This window comes from Larus michahellis, chromosome 13, assembly GCF_964199755.1.
Source record: "Larus michahellis chromosome 13, bLarMic1.1, whole genome shotgun sequence".
Classification (NCBI taxonomy): Eukaryota; Metazoa; Chordata; class Aves; order Charadriiformes; family Laridae; genus Larus; species Larus michahellis.
In genome coordinates this window covers 5,171,184-5,190,950 of record NC_133908.1, presented here as the reverse complement: position 1 = coordinate 5,190,950, position 19,767 = coordinate 5,171,184, and the positions used below count along the sequence as shown (strand labels likewise).

General features: G+C 42.2%; 1 protein-coding gene across 4 annotated transcripts in view; it reads left to right on the top strand.

Annotated features, from left to right (window-relative positions):
• SPPL3 (signal peptide peptidase like 3) overlaps positions 1-19,186 on the top strand; it is a 59,994-nt gene extending 40,808 nt beyond the window's left edge. Inside the window, exons 3-11 of one of the 4 annotated variants that reach the window (XM_074607069.1) lie at positions 557-645; positions 3,649-3,768; positions 7,089-7,167; positions 7,927-8,039; positions 13,134-13,240; positions 14,224-14,387; positions 15,657-15,856; positions 16,929-17,038; positions 17,754-19,186. In XM_074607069.1, coding sequence (XP_074463170.1) covers positions 557-645; positions 3,649-3,768; positions 7,089-7,167; positions 7,927-8,039; positions 13,134-13,240; positions 14,224-14,387; positions 15,657-15,856; positions 16,929-17,038; positions 17,754-17,825 — 1,054 coding nt within the window. In that variant the 3' untranslated portion in view covers positions 17,826-19,186. Of the gene's footprint in view, positions 1-556; positions 652-3,648; positions 3,769-7,088; positions 7,168-7,926; positions 8,040-13,133; positions 13,241-14,223; positions 14,388-15,656; positions 15,857-16,928; positions 17,527-17,753 lie in introns of those variants that run through there. The other 3 variants (XM_074607068.1, XM_074607067.1, XM_074607066.1) reach the window with 3 other exon arrangements.
• Positions 19,187-19,767: the final 581 nt, after the last annotated feature.

Here is a 19,767-nt window from a genome sequence, read left to right as displayed (position 1 = left end):
TCTAAAATAGGTATCTGGTTACTTTCTAGGCTTTGCTGAAGCTTTTTAAATTAAGGCAAACCTTATATTCAGCAGACAAGTACTTACAAGCTGGTTTTGGTCATCATTCATAACAAGATTAAGAGGAAGGACGTAATACTGTTTTAAAAATGAAACCCGGTAGTTAAATTTGAATGAAAAGGATTCAAAATGAGAATTTGGAAAAAGTTCATATACATCAGAGAACTGAAGCATTTATTGCATTTCATCATGTTCTACACTTGCCAGTAAGGCAGATAAATATCTTTGTTGTGGTTTGTTAACTCTTACCAGTTCAGACGCTGTGGTGACTAATCTCACTACTAGAACCTGTGTGATTTGGTGCCTCATCTGTAACTGTAAGCTTTTTTTTTTTTCTTTCTTAGTTTTCCAGTGTGTATGGTGTTTTTTCTAATAACCAGCATTAAAGGGCTTTTTCAGGGAGAGGGTGCTGTGGTAGAGAGGTAATGAGACGGTAGCTGATGAGCCTAAGTAGGAGTTTGGAACTTGCCTGTTAAGTTTGCTTTGTTTCCTGCAGGTCTCTTAACATGGACTTTGAGAATCAAGACAAAGAGAAAGACAATAGCAGCGCGGCTGGGTCTTTTAATGGCAACAGCACCAATAACAGTAAGGGTTAGCTTTACTCCTTATCTTTCTTTCATCACTTCGGTGTGCTGCATCTTTTTTTGCTTCATCCGTCCGTGTGTTTGAGCTACGTGGGTTGTAGATTCACCTGATAGGATGCAACGGTTTTGTCAAACCATCTCGTTACACACCACTAATGCTGCTATCTAGTTCATGCCCATGGAAGCTAAATTTAAGACATCAACGTAACATTTCCATAATGCATAGAAATTGCATGCTGTGCAATTTGTCAGGTTTTACTGGAAATGGAAACTGCTTTACTTAAAAGAAAAAAAAACACCAAACCAAAAAACAAAGCCAAAACACCACGCAGTTATGAGAAGGGAATGTAATTTCTTTTTGTCTGGAGTTTATCACTATGACATATGAGCCAGTCTGTAAGCAACAAGAGATCTCATGGTATGCTAAACAAGTCCATGATTCAGGTTTATCAATAGAGAAATTGAAATGTAGAGTTCACATGGCTTTGGGCAACTCATTTATAATGGACACACAATCTATTCAGAATGGGGATTAACATGTCAGCTCCTACGCGGTGATTGTCCCCTCTGTAATCTATAAATAGATTCCAGGCAGCTTGGCCATTTGAGATGCAGTGTTTTGCAGGTAATGTGTATGTGAACAGTTAAGAGTGGAATGTGTTGTACACAGTGTGCTGTAAATTCACACCTGGGTTTAACTTATAGCAATTTATATGGGTATATTCTGAGAATAGGCTCTAGAATGAATAGTTTCAGCAAGTTTGGAAGACAGGAGTGAGATACGTGGGCAGCCCTGTGCACAAAACCCTGAATGCTCAGGTTGCTTTTTTTTTTTTAAAGTAAGAAATATAGCTTAAAAAATATAAAATCAATAACATATGTTGTAGTGTCTTTTGCTTTTTTGCCTTTTTTTAAAAATACAGACTCTTGGAATGTACAAGTTTGTTGGAGCACTGCTGCTGTTGACAGCACAGAGCAGAGAGGTCGCTGTGCCCGGTGATTCAGCAACCAACAGTTGAGGCTTTTGGCACGTGGGCAGCCAGAGAAGAGAGTCTGGGGCTGGGAGTGGGCACATGAAGGGGATGAGCTGTCAAAATGATCAGAAATGAAATGAAGAACGTTGACATTTAACACTCCAGGCACTAATTCCCGTATGCCAAGGTGGTTTGTAGCATGTCATTTCTGGGGTTTTGTTTTGTTTGCTTTTTTCCCTTGGGAAGTTGAAGGGCATGTGAGTAAATGCTCTTTCTCAAAGCAGAAGGAGCTAGATCTAAGTCACCGATAAGAACACAGGAATTTCTGTGTCTTTGCACTGTCATCACTGGACTATCGATACTGTACTTTACCCTTTCGTACCACACCTCAGTAACATAGAAAACCCAAGTGACTGAGAAGTACTGCCTTTTATTTTTAAAATTTATTGTGTTGCTTATGTTTAAGAATAAGAGCTCTGTGACCTGAACTAATAAATGCCCATACGGTGCCAGTGTCCTGGCTTCCATGGTCATTGTTTAGCTTTAATTTTATGAAAATTCTTAAGTACTTATGACAGATACTAAGTTTTAGTGAGTGTGTTTCACGTGTGTTTGAGGTTTTTCAATGTACTGAGATACACTGTTAACTATGAGTTGTGTAGGTAACCTGGTATTTAGACAACTTACCAGTCTTTCACGGGGGGGGGGGGGAAAAGACACATTCTCACACACGCACAAACAATGTGTGTGTATATTACTGGTATGTGTGTGTCTCTGTATATGTGCATCCATACATATGCACAGATATTCTGCTTGATAACCTAAATGCTTATCCTTAAAATCCTGGGACAGGTAAAACCCTGCTTCACACACCAGTGTCTAATTATTTTGGGATAACGCAGTCATGCTAAGTTGGTTTTAGAACTCATCTAGGTCTGAGTCTTATATTAATTTTTCATTAAAGACATTTTGCATACTTCTTATCAAGTGACTACTTCAGTTGTTACCTGTTATTTTAATGCTTTACAAATATACGTAGGGCTTGCATTTTTAATTATGTTACTACTTATGGCTTCTTCCTCCCCCCACTCGTGATCAAATGTAAATACAGCTAAGACTGGATAAGTATTAGAATTTGTGGGGATACATGGGCTTTTCAAAGCCTGATCTTCTCAATTTTGTTAGTAATTCTAATAGCTTGTGGTAAAATATAGGAAAAAATGTCCTGTCCCACTGTTAATATCCCTAGTACTCCCACTGCATGGTTGAGGTGAGGGGAAATAATCAGAATAAAATACCTCAGTATCTCTGCACTGTTTAAAATTGCTTCCAGCTATGAAATGTGAGTATGAATTTTTGTTGGCCTTGTTAGCATAAAAGGCGATTATAATAGTGCACGCTGAACTGAGTTGGTAGTTTCATGAACAGGTAAATGAGTTGGGTGGGTTTTGAAAACTGCCTGTTATTGTTAGGCTTGATGTTATCTGGTGATCGCAGTCAGTGATACAATTTAAGTGCATGGTGGCCTTCACCCAAGTGGAATCTGAAGCCGTGGCACCCTTTGCATGAGCTCGGTCAGCCTAACACGGTCTGCGGAGGTTAGATAAACTTTTATATTCTCTGTTCAGCACGTTTATGTTGCTTGGCGTACAATGAAGCAAATATATAATTGCTGTATGATTCCTAAGCCCTAAATAATGTTCATTTTTTAAACTTGTTAGTTGTTCTGTCTAGGGCACAAGAAAAAAACCATACATTTTCTGCCAGGTTTCAGTTCTTGGAATCTGCAAAGCAGGGCAGTTGCTGTGCACACCCAGCCGCTCGCTCGGGCAGTTGAGCCGGCGTGGTTTCCCACAGGCTGCTGTGCGTGGTTAGGAGAGTGCGTGAGGATCTCGGAGTAAACATCTATTGCACCGGAACTGAACTGGGATATATTGTCCGAGTCCTCAGTTGTGTTGGTGGGGACAGGCCGTCAGTGTGTGTGTGGTCGGAAACAGCCCGAGTTAAATGTCACTTTCTTTCTTCTGCAGGTATTCAAACCATCGATTCTACCCAGGCGTTGTTCCTGCCGATCGGAGCCTCTGTCTCTCTCCTAGTTATGTTCTTCTTCTTTGATTCAGTTCAAGTTGTCTTTACAATATGCACAGCAGGTGACTAAGTTTTCTTCTCTTTCTAAGAATTGGAATAGACCGGAAAGCATTAATATAATTAAATAATGTTGATAAGAATTATAATACATGTCGTAGTACATTTAAAAAAAAAAACTCATCAGGTTTCACAGTTGTACTTTTGTGTCTCTGTAGCTATTAATAAAGCGACAAGTATTATTTGAGAAGTATTTTCCACTTAGAGATTTGCTAAACCTACTGAACTATAGTCAGTTTGAAAGATGCTGGGTGTATTATTTTACATGAAGTTCACTTGTTTATAAATCAGTGCTCAGAACTGTACATGGTATTTCATAATTCAGGTGCTCTATAGGATCATGGAGGTACTATCCAGAGATGACTTTTCCCAGTTTAATTTTGGTTTTTGCTGTTACGCAGTTTTTCTTTGTTTCAAGGGTACTTCTGGTCGCACTAGCATTTTGAGTATTATTCTTTTGCATTCCTTGAATTTAGAACAAAAATGAAATGGTTGTCTGCAAATAAGTTGCAAGTCCTCTGATCGTGTTTATTATTATTTACATTTTGTCATTTACGTAAATGCCAGGGCTTTGATTGTTTGGAAAATTTCGGCCTTTTGATCTTTTTGCAGTTCTTCAAGAGACCAGCTCCTGTTAGGGGTAGCAAGGTTCTTCCTACTGCTCCAAATTTGAAGCAGCTTTTAAAAATCCCCCTCCTCAGTCCACATACTGAGTCTGTGAAGATTTTTAAACCCCTAAATACCTCTCATCCTCTGCTACTTCATGTATATGCAATGCAGGCTTTTCCCGCATGGTTTGACTCCTGAGCTGTGTGTCCTCTCCAGCCTCTTAAACGGGGCTGATGTTGATGGGTGAAATGTAAATCTCTGCTCTTGACAGGAGCCTCGAGACTCCTGTCTCTAGTTCTGGAGGCAGGAGGCACAGTCCTGTGAAGGTCTGTTGAATACTGCTTTTATAACTTTATCTTATGACACATATGTTCTTTTCTATGAAAAATAAATTATTACTTCGTATGAATTCTACTCTAAATATGCTAGATGTTGGGGGAAAATATATATACACTCACATATATGTAAGATGTTATAAGGGAAGATTTATGACAAGTTTTAATTTGTCAAGATTGTTGGTCCATTTATTTCCAGAATGACCTTAACATTTGTAACTTTATTTGTAACATTTGCAGCGTGTAATTAGATGATGCTGTGTCAGTTGGGGCTTGTTGCAGGTTTAAGAGGATTGAGTCTCTTTGGATTAGTGCACTTGGGTATCTTTGTTCCTGAACCTCATTTTATGATATTTTTGTGCTTTTCCTTGGTCTTGCATCGGAGGGTGTCATTAAGCACAGGGGACCTTGGCCCCAGCACCTCTAAACCGCCAAGCTCCGTTAGGGGCTGTGTGGCCGGATGCAGACCCTGCTGGAGCTGGGAACCTGAGAGCTGTGGGACTCGGTCCCTCTGTCCCCTGAAGCTCGGGCACTGCTGTTTTGCATCCTCGTTTGTAGATTTCAGAGGCTGATGCTGGGGGACTTCTAAATTACAGCTGATAGCTGGTTTCTTAAACCCCTCTTAAATCTTCCTCCTGCAAAGATTTGCCTTTCAGGGAAGAGTCAGGAGCAAAGGTGGGCACAGCAACTGGCCCATGGCCAGGAGCAGCTGGTAGCAGAGGGCAGAGCTGGAGAGCTGGCGCAGAGCCTGCAGGTGGGAGTTAAGCCAAGGGTTTGCCAGTTGAATGATAGGTATGGAGACTGGAGGGGAGAGAGAATTTATGACTGGAAGCCTGGGCAGTTGGGAATGAGATTAAGAGTGGGTACTTGTGGGCACTGTGTATTAGCGTGATTACATTTTAATTCTTATACTCTCTAAATGAATCCAGCTTTGGGGTGGCAGCGGCTGGGGACAGCAGGGCAGGAGGCGCAGGGTTCCCTGCTGAGACGCCTGGGAGGGGAGGAGGGGGAAGGAGAGAGTCCAAGGGCAAAGAGGGTCTGTCTGGGTGAGGAAGGGTCAGCCCCGCTGTGGTGGAGGCGCAGGAGGCAGCAGGGCAGGCAGGACTTGGGGCAGCAGGGGCACGGGCTTCCAAGCAGCATCCTCTGCCAGGCACCGCTGGAAGTGTTCCTAGTTCAGTGGGTGCAGAGCTGCCACACTCCTCATTCTTTCCCTATCCATTCTGCTTTTTTTCTTCTTTTTTTCTTCCACTCTGAAATATTGTTAGAACCGTGAGTGTCCATGGGGCTGTTTGCATACAGATGCTTAAAAATTTTATTTTTTTTTAATTAATTGATCTTTTTAAAAATATCTTCCTCCCACCAGAAGGGTCAGAATTCAGGAGTGGAAAGATGTGGTTTGCCCAGACCAATTTCTTTTCTCCAGTTGGCTTAAAGTGTCTACTAAAGAGAATGTTTGATTCCTTCTCATCACCTTCATTTGAGAAGAGAAAAAGAAAATCCCTTTTAAAAACCAACAACAACGTTTTAAGGAATGAGTAGAGGACAGCACAAAGATTTGATTTGCAGCATGCAGAAAATGTCGATCGACCCTTCCGTTCTCATCTCAGTCTGGTTTTTGCTGCAGCAGTTTCGGCTGCCTGCAGCTGACATGTCTGTGTCCCCACACCCTCACTCTTCAGCCTTTCAGACAGTCCTTAGTACAAATTCAGTGCTATTATTTAAAAAAAACTGGAAGGAAAAATGATTATAAATACCAGCAGTTACTAAATGTTTTTACAAATGTGTGAGTGGGATAAGTATGCTTCTTAAAAAAGAAAATGTTTATGGAAATAGTCTATTTGGATACTTATGTATTTTTATCGTCCTGTTTTCAAAAACTTAAAGCACTTTGTATTTTAACAAATATAGGTTGCCAGCTACTGGATATAACTGATCTTAAGCTGTACTGTGTTTCACTAATAAATAAAGGGGTTTGAGTGAGATGGGGGAAAAACTGACTATCTGAGTTATATGTTGAAGAATTTAAAAGAATCTCGCAACCAGACTGTAATAAGTTTTCTTTTTTTTTTTTTTTGACTCTCAGAAGACTTTTTCTTGCTCACATGATCATGAATAGCTTTAAGACTTTTTTTTTTTTTAAGGTTTTTGGATGGGGCATTGCATTCCTTTGAGAGCTTTTATTTTGATTGCAGTTTGAAAGCATCCTAACAATAGAAGTTCCGCAGAAAACCTTGGAGCCTTGAGCTGCTCTTGCTTTAATAATGCTGCAGCGTATGATAATAGGACATTGTTGCAAGAGCTCTTTCAGACTGGAGAAGCTTGTTTGTGTACTGTAGAAATTAGGTCTGAATGTACTAATATTACCTTTTCTTCTTTTCTAGTCCTTGCAACAATAGCTTTTGCTTTCCTTCTGCTCCCGATGTGCCAGTACTTAACACGGCCTTGTTCACCTCAAAACAAGTAAGGACTTGAGAAATCTTTTGCTCCTCTTCTTGTATGTTGTATTTATTTCTTTTAATGAGAATTCTTTAGTGGAGTCTTTGGTTACGAGCATTAACCTCAGGGCTTCAGGGCTGATGTTTGTGCATATTTTTTGTGCCAGCACCATGTTTCCACTTTGAAACTAGGAAGCACAATTTCTGCAAGTCACGCAGAGTTGCCAGCCTGGGAAATACGGCACCGTTGCAGGGGACTGGATTTCCCAACAGGGGTTTTTAAGAAGTTTGACTTACTTTGGCTGAGATTTCAGAGTTTGGGATTTAGTATTGGATTTTAATGTTTGTAAACATTGGACTATGGATTTTAATGCTGGGGTTTTCAGAGACTGTAGTTACACTAACGAAAATCGCAGTTGTTAATGTCATGTTTTGAAATTTTTATTTTTTTTCTTTACTTTGTGACTGGGGTTCATGTTGCAAAAACACTATCTTAGATGGTACTAGGAAACAGCATTCATGGTAACAATTTCAAGCGAGCTGCCAGCATTTACAAGGTTTTTTTTCCATCGCTTTAGTTCAGGCTCTGTACACTCTTTATTTGAACGTGAGGAAAGCTTTTATTTTGTTGCTGTTTTGGTACCTATTTGTGGCAAAGGAACTTCCCTTCAGTTGTTCTTGGCATCTTTCATCAGCTGTTGAGCCCTGTTCCAGCAGCGTCCATTTTCTGTTCTTTAAATGGAAACATAAAGTCTGCTAGCTGATGTTTATGTGTTGTTCCTAGGATTTCCTTTGGCTGCTGCGGGCGTTTCACTGCTGCTGAGTTGCTCTCGTTTTCTCTCTCTGTGATGCTTGTCCTTATCTGGGTCCTCACCGGCCACTGGCTCCTTATGGATGGTGAGTATGTGAATGAAGGGATTTTACTACTGCTTTGTGCCTGTTCTGACACATCCAGTCACCTGGTGATGATTGCTGAAATTTGCTAATATTAATGGCTTGCTGAGTTGTAATATTGTGTGGTCGACTCCCTGAAAACAACTGCTGTCAGGAACATGCCAGGGTAGTGTTTGGGACGCCTGTTTTTCTGGTTTGTAAAAGCTTGCAAGGAAGTGCCAGAACACCCATGAAAGACACCCTGCACGTGTGTGGTGTAGGGTGGAATGCCAGTTTTAGTTAAAGATGTGTGGTTGTTTATGAATCATAACTTGATCTCGACAATCTGGTTAATTTTTCCTGTGCTGCTGCTTGTTTTTTGGTTCAGATGGTCAAATAATTTGTTGTGAGACAGTTCACAGTAGCTGGTTGTCTTTGATCTCTTTGATGCTTGCCAGTTAGAATGGTGAGATGGGTGAAGCTGGCAGGCGTCCAGTTGGCTTGAAGGTGTGATTTATTTATTTTTTTCATGCTGGTTGCACTGAATTCACAGCTTACTGTCCCGAGAAGGAGCTTTCCTCCTTCCCTCCTGCCTTCCAAATCTCTTGTGCTAGCTCTGGCACTCATTTAATCACATGGTGAACTGATTCAGCTCACTTAGAATGGCAGCGACTCTTTTTTTGCCGTGCTATTTTGCTGCTGCTGCAGCGAGGTAAATTGGATTATTTTGCAGTCAGGTATGTGCTAAATTTGGCAAAAGGTAAGTGGTAGCACGATGGGATCTAAGAGGATGGAGTGAATCTGATAGGAAAGGAGCAGGACCTCTGCTTCTCAGCCGCGTAAGGCAGCTAAATTGGCTTAGGACGTCTCATGAAATGGCACCCTGAGGTTGTGATTGCTTGAGGAAAAATAACTGGGACAACGTTTCCTGTTCTTGGAATTGTTTATTGCAATAGAAAGCATACATCCCATCGGCTTTCCAGCTCCTCCTGAATGAGATGGCAGCAGAAGAAAGTCCTTAGCACTGAAACCTCTCATGGCATCTGGATTATTTCTTTTGTATATAGGTGTTTTGTTTCATTCATATTTTTTGCTGCTTTAAAAGTTCCACCTGTTGTATGTGAGGGAATACCTTTTAAAGTACCCAGATACTGAATGAAAAAAGTGCAAACGATGTTTGGTTTGCATTAAGCAGAGTAGCCCGCCATGAAGTCAAGGGTGATTTTTGATCTGCAGTAGCTACAAAGCTAAATGTAGCGTCAAGTGTGTATTTTGACAAAATCCGAAAAGACTTGTCTACACTGAAATACTGGCAGAAGCATTTACTTAAAAATAGCTTATTTTGTGAGCACTTCAGTCTGAAATAGCGGGCTTTGCGGTAATTAATCTGCAGAGTACTGCAGAGTGGTCTCTGGGTTTTATTTCTCTTGGTGGTGGTTTATGATTTACTGAATTGTGTTAATGCTGTCTGGCTTTGGAATATTTTACGTAGTTTATATATTAAGAGGACTTATACTGTATAGGTAAGCCTCCTGTCCTTTGTTCAAATCCAATTAAATCAACGTTTGTAAGTGACGTGGAACAGGGAACAGCATTTATTGGCCTTCATCAGGCAAACAGACTCTGCAGTGGGATGTAGTGCTGCCAGTGGGATCACAGCATCTCTGCCTTCAGCCTTTGCCTCTCCGTAACTGAACACTTGAGACCCCAGTTAATCTTCTTTGGAGGGAAATGTGGGCAATAAGTACTGCTCGGTAATTTATGCAAGTGGACCACTTGTTCGTCTTTAAGCCAACGCCTGCCAGCTGCTGGGTGTGCTGGGGTCTGCCTCCTCCTCCCGCCTCGCACCGGGACCATCTTTTGTTTCGCCGTGGGCAGAAAATGGACCAGATGATGCGAACGTGCTTCATATTGCCCGGGCTGGTGGCTGGGGGGAGATGTGGGGCAGGCGGCTCTTCTTAAGAGTACACCTTGATTTTGGGGGGGGGGCTTGTTGTTGTGCAGTTGATTCTGTCTTTATGAGAGGAGCATTTCTACTCGAGAGCTAAGTAAAAAGGAGGGGAAATACTTCATGGTAATTTCCAGTCCTTACAAAATTGAGATATGGCAGTTCCTGCCAGAACAGCCTTCATTGCTCAAATACTACAATTCCCCTGTCTGCACAGTAGCTGGTTGAACTGTTTCTAAAGCCAGGGACAGTTTACAGGATAGAATGAGCAGATACTGTCTCCAGGGCCTTGTTCTGGCACGTCACAATGTACATTTATAGGTCTTGAAATGCTCATTTCTCAGAGCGGATTGTTTGTTGACAGAATCATCAAGGATGGCCACTGTCCCCTGGTAAAGCCTGGTTAAAAGCTTTCCTAAACAGTGGACGTAGCTGGAGATGTGCAAGGGGGATGCTGTGGGCGTACGCAGTGTCTGTCTAGAGCCGCGGAGAGAACTGAACGGGCACGGACACCCGGGAAGTGCTGCACACCCGAGCTGCTGCGGCCGTCGGGCAGAGGCTACTTCATCACGTGTGTGCTTATTCCCACTCTTTACAATTCAAGAGTTTTATAGGGACGCAATTAGGTCAGAACTTTGGTACCTGTTTCTTCCAAAGGTCAGCTGGCGGGCAGTGGGGGAAGTCTGAGCCTTGCCAGCTTGGAAAATGCTTTGTAAACCAGACACCACACCACCAGCATCTCGGGGGTTTCATCGGCGCTGGGTGCAGTAGTGCAGTACAGCTGAACAATGTGCCGTGTCCAGAGAGTCTAATCACAAATACAAGAATACTCTTAATCCTCAGAATATCGTTTTTCTGTAAGGAGTGTGCGTGCAGGGACTCTGAAGTTAATTCGTTCTGTTAATTGAAGGTTAACTCTTTCTTTTAGTTCTTTCTTACTCAGCTTTGTTAACCCGTTGCCCAGTACTTCCAGCCCAGAGCTCCTGTTTGTGTGGCTGTTTTACACCCCCCCGCTCCAATTTGGAGTATATTTCAATGGAGATCTGCCTTATTTAGTTTGTCAGCCCCATCCATGAGCTTGGATAGGGATGACACTGTTTCTCGTATGATTTCTGGACTCTTTCATTGGAAAAGGAATGGCCTCTGCTTAGAGAAGGCTGTTGGTGCACTTTGGCCGATACTACTCGGGCATTCTTGCTTCCCTTCTGTTTTTTAAATTTGCCAGTGTTTCTTAGAACAGTTGCAAAACTGTATAATTATTGGCATGTGTATTTCACTGTCATTTAAAGGATTCTTTTCCGTCTCCTTTTCTACCCAGTATTTGCTTAGTTCGATGAAAGCGTCTTGCACGTGTGCCTGTGTTTGTTTCAGTAACAGAGAAATGGAGTGTATGAACAATAGATAAAACTTCACGCTGGTTAAAATATTTCCACTGCTAGTTAATTATAAGCTGGAGATCCTCTCCTAAATATAGGCTTGCTTGAGCTATTATTAACATTGGCTTTAGAGAAACCTCTTTGATTTAAGAGAGATCATTCCCTTGTATTTGCTCTTCTGCCAGAGGAAGTCTGTAACTGAAGGCTGTATTGAATTGCTGAATGCAGTTCTCGCTGCTTCGCTGTGTCAAATTCTTTAAACCTCAGTAATTTGCTCTACATTTTATCGCAAGTTACAGTTATGCGGCATGATTTAGGGTACATTTTTATCTGAGTAATCCCATTACTTCGTTAAAGCTGGCAGCCTTGACGGTGTTGTCAATTCTGAGACGATAAGGCGGGTTTGGCAGCGCCGTTGCTGGGCTCAGCCCCTGGGCACGGCGGGCAGCCCCGCTGGCAGCCCACGGGGGCGCTTTTTCCCCTGCAATCTATACGGAAATGTTTCCTTAGCGTTTTGATGGAAGAACTCCACATTTTTCGGGTCAAATGCAAGCGTAAGGTAGTTTCAGTTGTATACTTACAGCATGAGAATCCAAATGTTACCTTGTAAATTTTGGCCTAGTCAAAATATACATAATGAATCAATTTTCCCTGCGGTTGCAGTTGGTCAAAGTACGATTATAACTTTTCACAGATTCTGTGTCACATGAGACAGAATATTAGACGTTTTGTTTACAAATGTCTGCATACTTAAGTGAAATCTGGCCCCAAAAGGGCTCCGTTATTCTTTGTAAATATGCTGATATCATAGATGAAAGTTGATTTACCTTTTAAGTTTTTTAACTTTTTTATTTTAAGCATCTCTTTAGGGATTTGCTTGTAACCAGTTGAAATGTATTTGATTGTCAGTTGGTAGCTAAGGCTAGGCTTAAAGAAGCAGGAAATTGCACAAATGTGAAGACTGGGATTTTTTTTTTTTTTTTTTAGTGTAACATCTCAGTTTTCTACCCTGACAAAATTCCCCTTGGAGCAGAACTCACATCGGAGCTGCGGCATGTTGTTCAGCTTGTTGATCTGGCTGAAAACTCACTCTTGGGAGAGGGGTTAGGAAAGGACTTGCCCGTATTTTTTTTCCCCGTTGGTAGGTTGGCTTTCACATGGAGTTTTGTTCTTGGGAAATCCCTGTGTATCTGAACAATACCATTTCATAGTTGGTGTTCGGGCAGTCTTACACAATCTTGCCCAAGCAGAAGATTGGTTTGAGTGGGTTTTTGTCATATCATGTTCTAACATGTCACGTAACCGTGCTATTTCTGAATTGAGAGTCAAGGTTTCTATTTATTTTATGCATTTACTAGAAAACCTCCTAATAGTGTAAACGTAGAGGTTTGTCTGTCGCACAAAGAGTTCGAAGTTGTTGTGTTGCTTTGGTATTTAACTGGGCAGTCAGCATTGTTCAGGGGATACCGTCTCTAGGACACAAGACATGAAAACATTTCTGTGTGGTGTGTGGTGGCAGATGAGTGGAACGGGCAGCTGTGCCTGCAGGGGGGTTTCTGCCTCCATGGGAGCATGGTTGCCCTTGGCTAATGAATGGATTTTGACTTTTCTTAATGCCGGTAAGAATTTCACTATCTGGAAACAGTGGACAGTCATCTAGCACGCGCAGTGCTGCACAGGTGCGAGCAGAGGCTTCCTTGGGGTGTTTTGGGGGTGGGGGGTTGGTTTGGGCTTTTTTTGTTTTGTTTTATTTTTCCTTTTGTAATGAACTAATTATGTGCTTGCATTTTGTAGCTCTGGCTATGGGCCTGTGCGTTGCAATGATAGCCTTTGTTCGGCTGCCGAGCCTGAAGGTTTCCTGCTTGCTACTCTCTGGGTTACTAATTTATGATGTCTTTTGGGTAAGTGTTTTGTTTGGTTTTGCTAAAACTGTTTTTTATCCTTTGGATTTGTAATTGGCCTTGGGCCGTTTGTACGTGAAATGTACTAGTATGAAGTTGATGAAATCTGGCAAAGCCAGAAGATCAGCTTCATTGCTCCATTCTGAGACGCTAAAGTCTGCAGTAGGATATGGAATGATTTCCTTGGTAATTAGTTGACAAAAGCAGAAACATGCTTAGAATATTTCAACTTCAGCATATTATTTAAAAGAAAAAAGTGGACGTCAAATTTTGAAAGGCTGGCTGAAGATCAGAATAAGTATTTCCAAGTAAACACAAAGTCTTATCCACGCTCGCACAGTATACACGTGCCCGCTTCAGACTGGCAGTGAAATCTGCAAAACAGGAATGCAAACTGATTTATAGCCAGTAAGGCTGGCATAAAATCTTACCCCACTTTTATAAGAAACCTGAGAGAACATATTTTGTAATAGTGAAAGGACTTTGTTTTACCTTTGTGTAACACCAGCACTGATCCAGGGAAGCGCTCCCCGGCAGCGCTGGCAGCCAGTCGGTTTCCCAGTGTGATGCGCTGCAGCGTAAGAGCCTGGCTGAAACAAGTGTTGCATCATCGAGCGCCGCACTTACCTCTTCTCTGCTTTCGAGCTTTCTCCTGTTTTCAGTAGCCTGGTACCCGCCTTGGTAGTCCCAGACCACCTACCTGTAGTCAGGACAGGTCCTTTGCCAAAGGATCTCTATCTATTGATCAATGTCTTGATATCAGAAAGTATATTCCAGTAATTCTTGAAGATTAATAGCATGAAAAACTTTATCTGAATTTTTGAAATATATTTTGCCTTTTATCATCATATATACAACGTATGTATATGGAAAATTTAGACAATATGCTTTCACTTCTTGAATAAGCAAAGCAAAAATACACACACCCTTGAGTTGCTGTATAATTGCAGTTTGTAATTTCCAATGATTTCCTTGCTCCATAGGTCTTTTTTTCTGCCTACATCTTTAACAGCAACGTTATGGTCAAAGTGGCCACGCAACCAGCCGATAATCCCCTTGACGTTTTATCCCGGAAACTTCACCTGGGACCAAATGTGGGCAGAGACGTTCCCCGTCTGTCGCTGCCTGGTAAACTTGTATTTCCAAGGTAAAATCACGCGTTCTTTTACTGTATTATATAAGACATTTTTTCCCTCTCTGTACTTTTTTGAAGCACTAAATCTGTCAGAACATACCAGCTTAGTTCCCTGTTTAGTCACTCCTTCTTCAAGATAAAAAGGTATATAATGAGTAGTGAGGATTGAACGCTTTGCATTTGCTGACTCATAGCGTGCAAAAATGATCCTAATTAGGTTAAAAGGTGGCCTGTTCAGAACAGGACACGCCTTTTGACATAGGTGTGAGTTTTGTGGTTTAATGACTGCTGTTGTAGGACTTAGGACCTAATGCTTAAAAGCAAAAGACCTGAGGTTTATTATAACATCAGAATAGTCTTGATTACTGCAGAATGGCAAGTGATTGGGAAGGGAGTTAGAAACTGATCTAAGCACGGATGGCGTACCGGGAGAGTGCTGTGTCGGAGGGAGATTATTCCACATCTCTCTACTGCAGGGGATCCTTCGTGTCTCAGGCTCCGAACCAGATACGCGTAGGCCTGGCTGGGCAGTAAGCCCCGGTGCGCCAGCGGTTATGCACTGGGCTATGTTGGCATATTTAGTCTTGTTTCTTCAGATGCTGGGATGCTGAAACTACAGCAATTAGGAACTGGTTGTCTGCAATGATAAAACCAAAATTGTTCATTTTGTCAACTTTGATAACTTAATTTGGCTTCATTTTCATGAAAAAGATCTTGGATTTAAGATAACGGGCAATTTTAGTTCTTAATCTAATTAGCAATTTGCTCTGGCGTCTGGTGAGACTGTAGTTTTCTACATGTTTTGTCTGAATGGGGCCAAAGATGGGAGAGGCCCATAAATTGAGTTACTGCCTTGCATTAGAGGTGATCTGTGTACACGGCAATGAGGGCGCGGTGTCTGTCCGTGACAATCAGTTTGATAAAACGGACAGCTGGTACCTCCCGGCAGCGCTTAGGAGAGAGAAGATGGAAATACTGAGCTGATGGTCTGTTTCACTGAGTGAGTTAAGAGCAGAAGCAGTTTAAACACTACTGGTAGAAACAAACTGGTCCGGTGCAACATGCCATTGCTGTCAAAATGGGTATGTTTAAAACTGAGCTGAGGTGGCGGTGAGATCACTCAGGAAACAATGTTCAGTAGCCAGCATTTAGCCGCTGCTGCATGCGAGCGCGGTGGTAGAAAGAAGGGTTGTGCAAAATGAAGCTCAGAACCCAGGTGGAGGAGTTTGGAGCTTGTCGCCTTCTGTCTTGGGCACGAACCCAATTTGGGCTGCTCTCTAGTTCCACAGGCAGCCACTTCTCTATGCTGGGGATCGGAGATATTGTGATGCCAGGGCTTCTGCTCTGCTTCGTCCTGCGTTACGATAACTACAAAAAGCAAGCCAACAGCGATTCCTGTGGTGCCCCAGGACCAGGGAACATCTCGGGACGTATGCAGAAGGTCTCTTACTTTCACTGCACACTTATCGGATATTTTGTAGGTGAGTAATTAGTTTAATATGGACAGCTGCTTAGTGAGCAGACGCAGGATTATTGTAGTAGGTTTAAAAGATGATGAAAGCAAGTGTAAAGAGGCTTTGAGAGAACGCTTGGTTATGTTCTTTTTTAATCCTCCTCTCTTTGGGTTTCATTGGTACGGTCTCGGGGAAAAACCATTCTGTAGTCTCCTTTTGAAGAATTTTTTTTTGTTACGTTAGTTTAGAAGATGAAAGAGATTATCAGTGTATTTTTGTTAGCAACTTTTTATACTTTGCTTTACTCACATAGAAGGTGCTGTAGTTTATACCTGGGTTATGGGAAAAATAGGGGAGTTTGTAGATGGATTGTGCTGTGGAAGAGTACATCCAGGTAATTCATCTAGATAATTTTTGTATTTTACTGCTAATGCTTATGATCCTGTGACATTTTAGTACATACAGAGAATCGTAAGTAGTCACAACTGGAATGCTGTTTATGATTTGATGTAGCCATCCCTCTCCTCCCTAACAAATAGGCTTTTCCCTAAGGCCGGGACATATCCAGCAGGTTCATATCCTGACCTCCTGCAGTCCTGCTGAGGATGCAAAGATCATTTCCAACCAATAGCCTTCCTCCTCCCACCCCCTGGCTTTCCTTCTACGTTCCCTTTGGGCAGGTATCCAGGAAAATCACTCCTGGTGTGTACAATCCTTCCTCTCCGCCCTGTTTCTCAGGCCAGGAGCCTCAGACTGACTGTCTCGAGAGGTACCAGCACTGGAGCAGCACTTCAGCCTCGTGCTTTTCAACTTCCTCCCCTTCGCCTTTTGTCATCTTTTGTTTGAGTTATTCTTAGCTTAGTCTTTGAGATTCGAGGCTGGAGCAAGTGGCTCAACACAGACTAATACTAACACAGAGCAATTTTTCACTGTTATGTTTGCTTTAAATCTATTCAGGGAAAGCGAAGCACAGATAAGTAACTTTTCCACAGCCCGTCTCTTAAAATGGTGGGGAAGGGAGCCAGCCACGTGTGGATGAAATGATTAGAACATTCATTTACAACCTAAAGATATTTATTGTCACTTTTTTCTTTCGCAGGTCTACTAACTGCAACAGTAGCTTCTCGTATTCACCGGGCAGCCCAGCCTGCCCTACTCTATTTGGTACCATTCACTTTATTGCCGCTCCTCACCATGGCCTATTTAAAGGTAAGACAGGATTATTTATGCGCAGCAGGAAGCTCGGGGGTCAGCTGGAATCGGGTCACTGTTCTTGCACTGGGCACTGCTTCTCCTGAGGATGGAGCGTGTCCTCTCCCCTCCCGAGCAGCCCTGGCCCAGAACTAGGGAACCGCTGCTCTTGGGGGGAAACCGTCGCTTTGGAGGAACGAGTAGCTGGGAGTTGAGTCCCTGAAATAGAAGATAATTTATGGACATAAAGTACCAGTAATAAATGCTTCTTTAATTAAATAAGTGAATTTGTCCTCGCCCAGCTGGTCATGAAAGAATGCGGGCACAAAGGTTGGACAGAGATTGGAGAGGCAGATCCTTGTTTACCTCTTTCCAGTCACCAGTTCTGAACTGGAATTTTAACACGTAACCTTTCCTGTTACAGGGTTGTTGTTGAAACACACATCTAGCACTCTGGGGAGTGGAGCCTCAGAAATGGCAGAATTTTCCACCTGCATAAATATTTCCTTCCCATCAGAATCCCATTTTAGGTAGATCTGCTGCCGAAGTCAGAGGTTCTGGCCTGACAGGGAAAGGATTTCTTTTTTACTGTCTTTATTGTAATTTGCAAAGCAGGTGAAGAACAGACTTGCTTTAAGACATGCTTACAATTGTATGTGCATTTTGAAATGTGAGTTCTAAATGGACTTTGAAGTTTCTGAGGGCATGGTCCTTCTGCTGTTCTCCTGCCTAGGGCGATCTACGGCGCATGTGGTCTGAGCCTTTCCACTCCAAGTCCAGCAGCTCCCGTTTCCTGGAAGTATGATGGAACAGAGAGGAAGTGACCTGAACTTCTGCCTTGGTCCTTTTCACTTTAACTTGTGGCTTTGTCGTCTCCTGCCGTCTGGACTGGCTGGTACTTGGGAAGGTACCAATTACAGGACTTGGACGAAAGGACTTTGTATTAAAAGGAGGAAAAGAAAGAAAAGCTAAGATCCTGGAGCTCCGTGTGACTCCCTGTCTCCCTGCAGATGTGGAACTGGGGACCCTTTGTGCAACTGCAGCCACTTTCCTCTTTTCCTCGCTCAGATGGATTAGTACCAGACTATTACTTTTGTGAGAGAGGAAGAGACAGACTTGAAACTGAAAACGGCTTGAAGTCGTTCAAAAACTTGTGAACACTAAAAAGAAAAAACGGTTTAAGCAAACTGAAGCTTCTTCAGAGAACCCCTCCTGTACATTGGGACCAGTTTCCTGCTGGACTTCGGTTTTGAAAAGAACTGAGACAGAAGGTCTTCTGTCACAATATTGGTTTTTTTTTGATTTATTAAATATTTCCTGTGGTGTGAGGTTACTTATTAAATCCACAGACATTGAGTGACTTCTTGCAGTATACATATAAAAATTTGTTGTAACAAGTTACATTTCCACCCAGATGTCATGTTGCAGTGAAAAAGGGCACGATTTTTATACATATATATATACACACATATAGATATATATATGAATAAATAAAAAGGAAAACCTGCTAAGATCATGCTATGTAGCAGACAGGGGCTTGCTGTAATTTTTAGCATGTAGAGCAGTTTACTCTGGCTTTCTTGTATATGGATCTACGATGAGCTGCTGTTTTTCCCCCCCTCCTACAACTGAACCTGCAGTTTAAAAACAAGTGTAGTATTTGTACTGGTTGTACTCATGGACTTTAGGGGATATTTGATTTTGATCAATGTAGCAAACTAGGGAAGAAAAAAGTTTGAACCGGACCCTGTTCGTTTGAGGGGGGAGGGAGTGGGGGGGTGTCTTTTTTTCTGTTTTTTGTTTTTTTTCTCTGTTTTGTTTTTTTTTTTAATTTTCTTTTTTTATGAACAACTCCCTTGCAGGTTTTTAGTAGTTCCTTCTTGACCCGGTGCATGTATTATAGCAGCAGTTGTCTTTGTGCTTTCTGATCATAGTAATGTATCACTTGTAAATACATTTTTTCTATTTTCTATTTTTTTGTATTTTTTGCATTTTGTTTCATTAGTGTGCTGTATTTTTCCATGCCCCTGCCCCTTAAAGAAAAAAAAAAAAAGGAAAAAAGAAAAAGAAAACTGTTCTTTACTGTTGTGATTGGTTGGAGTTTGTGTGTTGAGTGCTTTGTACCTGTAGCCTGTTAAAATGTGGATTTTATTATTTTTGTTTTAACCAGCAGTTCCAGTTCTTTTATTTTATTGATGGAAAGGCTTCTCTGAGGTAACTAGAACTTTTGTTCTTTAAAATACTCCCCCAGATTGGGCTTGGGGAACTCTCCCGAAAACTCTTGTTAGTTTGATAGATGCTGGTAACTGCGAGTTGACCAGAAGGGGAACAGGAATGTTTAAGAATGAACTTGACTCACCAGTAACGTTACTCTGGGTCGGGTTTCGTTACAACGGGTGAGGAAGCTTTGGTGAAAAGTCTGATCCTTTCTGCTCTGTCTGATGTTACAAGAGCACATTTAGCGCGGCAGAAGGTTTTGTCCGGTGACGTGCGCGCAGTGTCATTAATTAACCTCTCCCTCTCTTCTCAGGCAGGCCTGTTGCTGCTTGTGGGCGAGGGGCGGCCAGGGCTGACGGCCTCTGAGCTGGCTGTAACACATCCGAGAGCGGAAAACACCTGAAGAAACAGTAAGCAGCAGCAAAGCCCTTCTGGGGGGGTGGGGGCCTCTAAGATTTATCAAGTGTGGGTGGGCGGGTGTGGCGGGGGGGGCATGTTGTGACTTTATTTTTTATTACTTCCTCACCCCT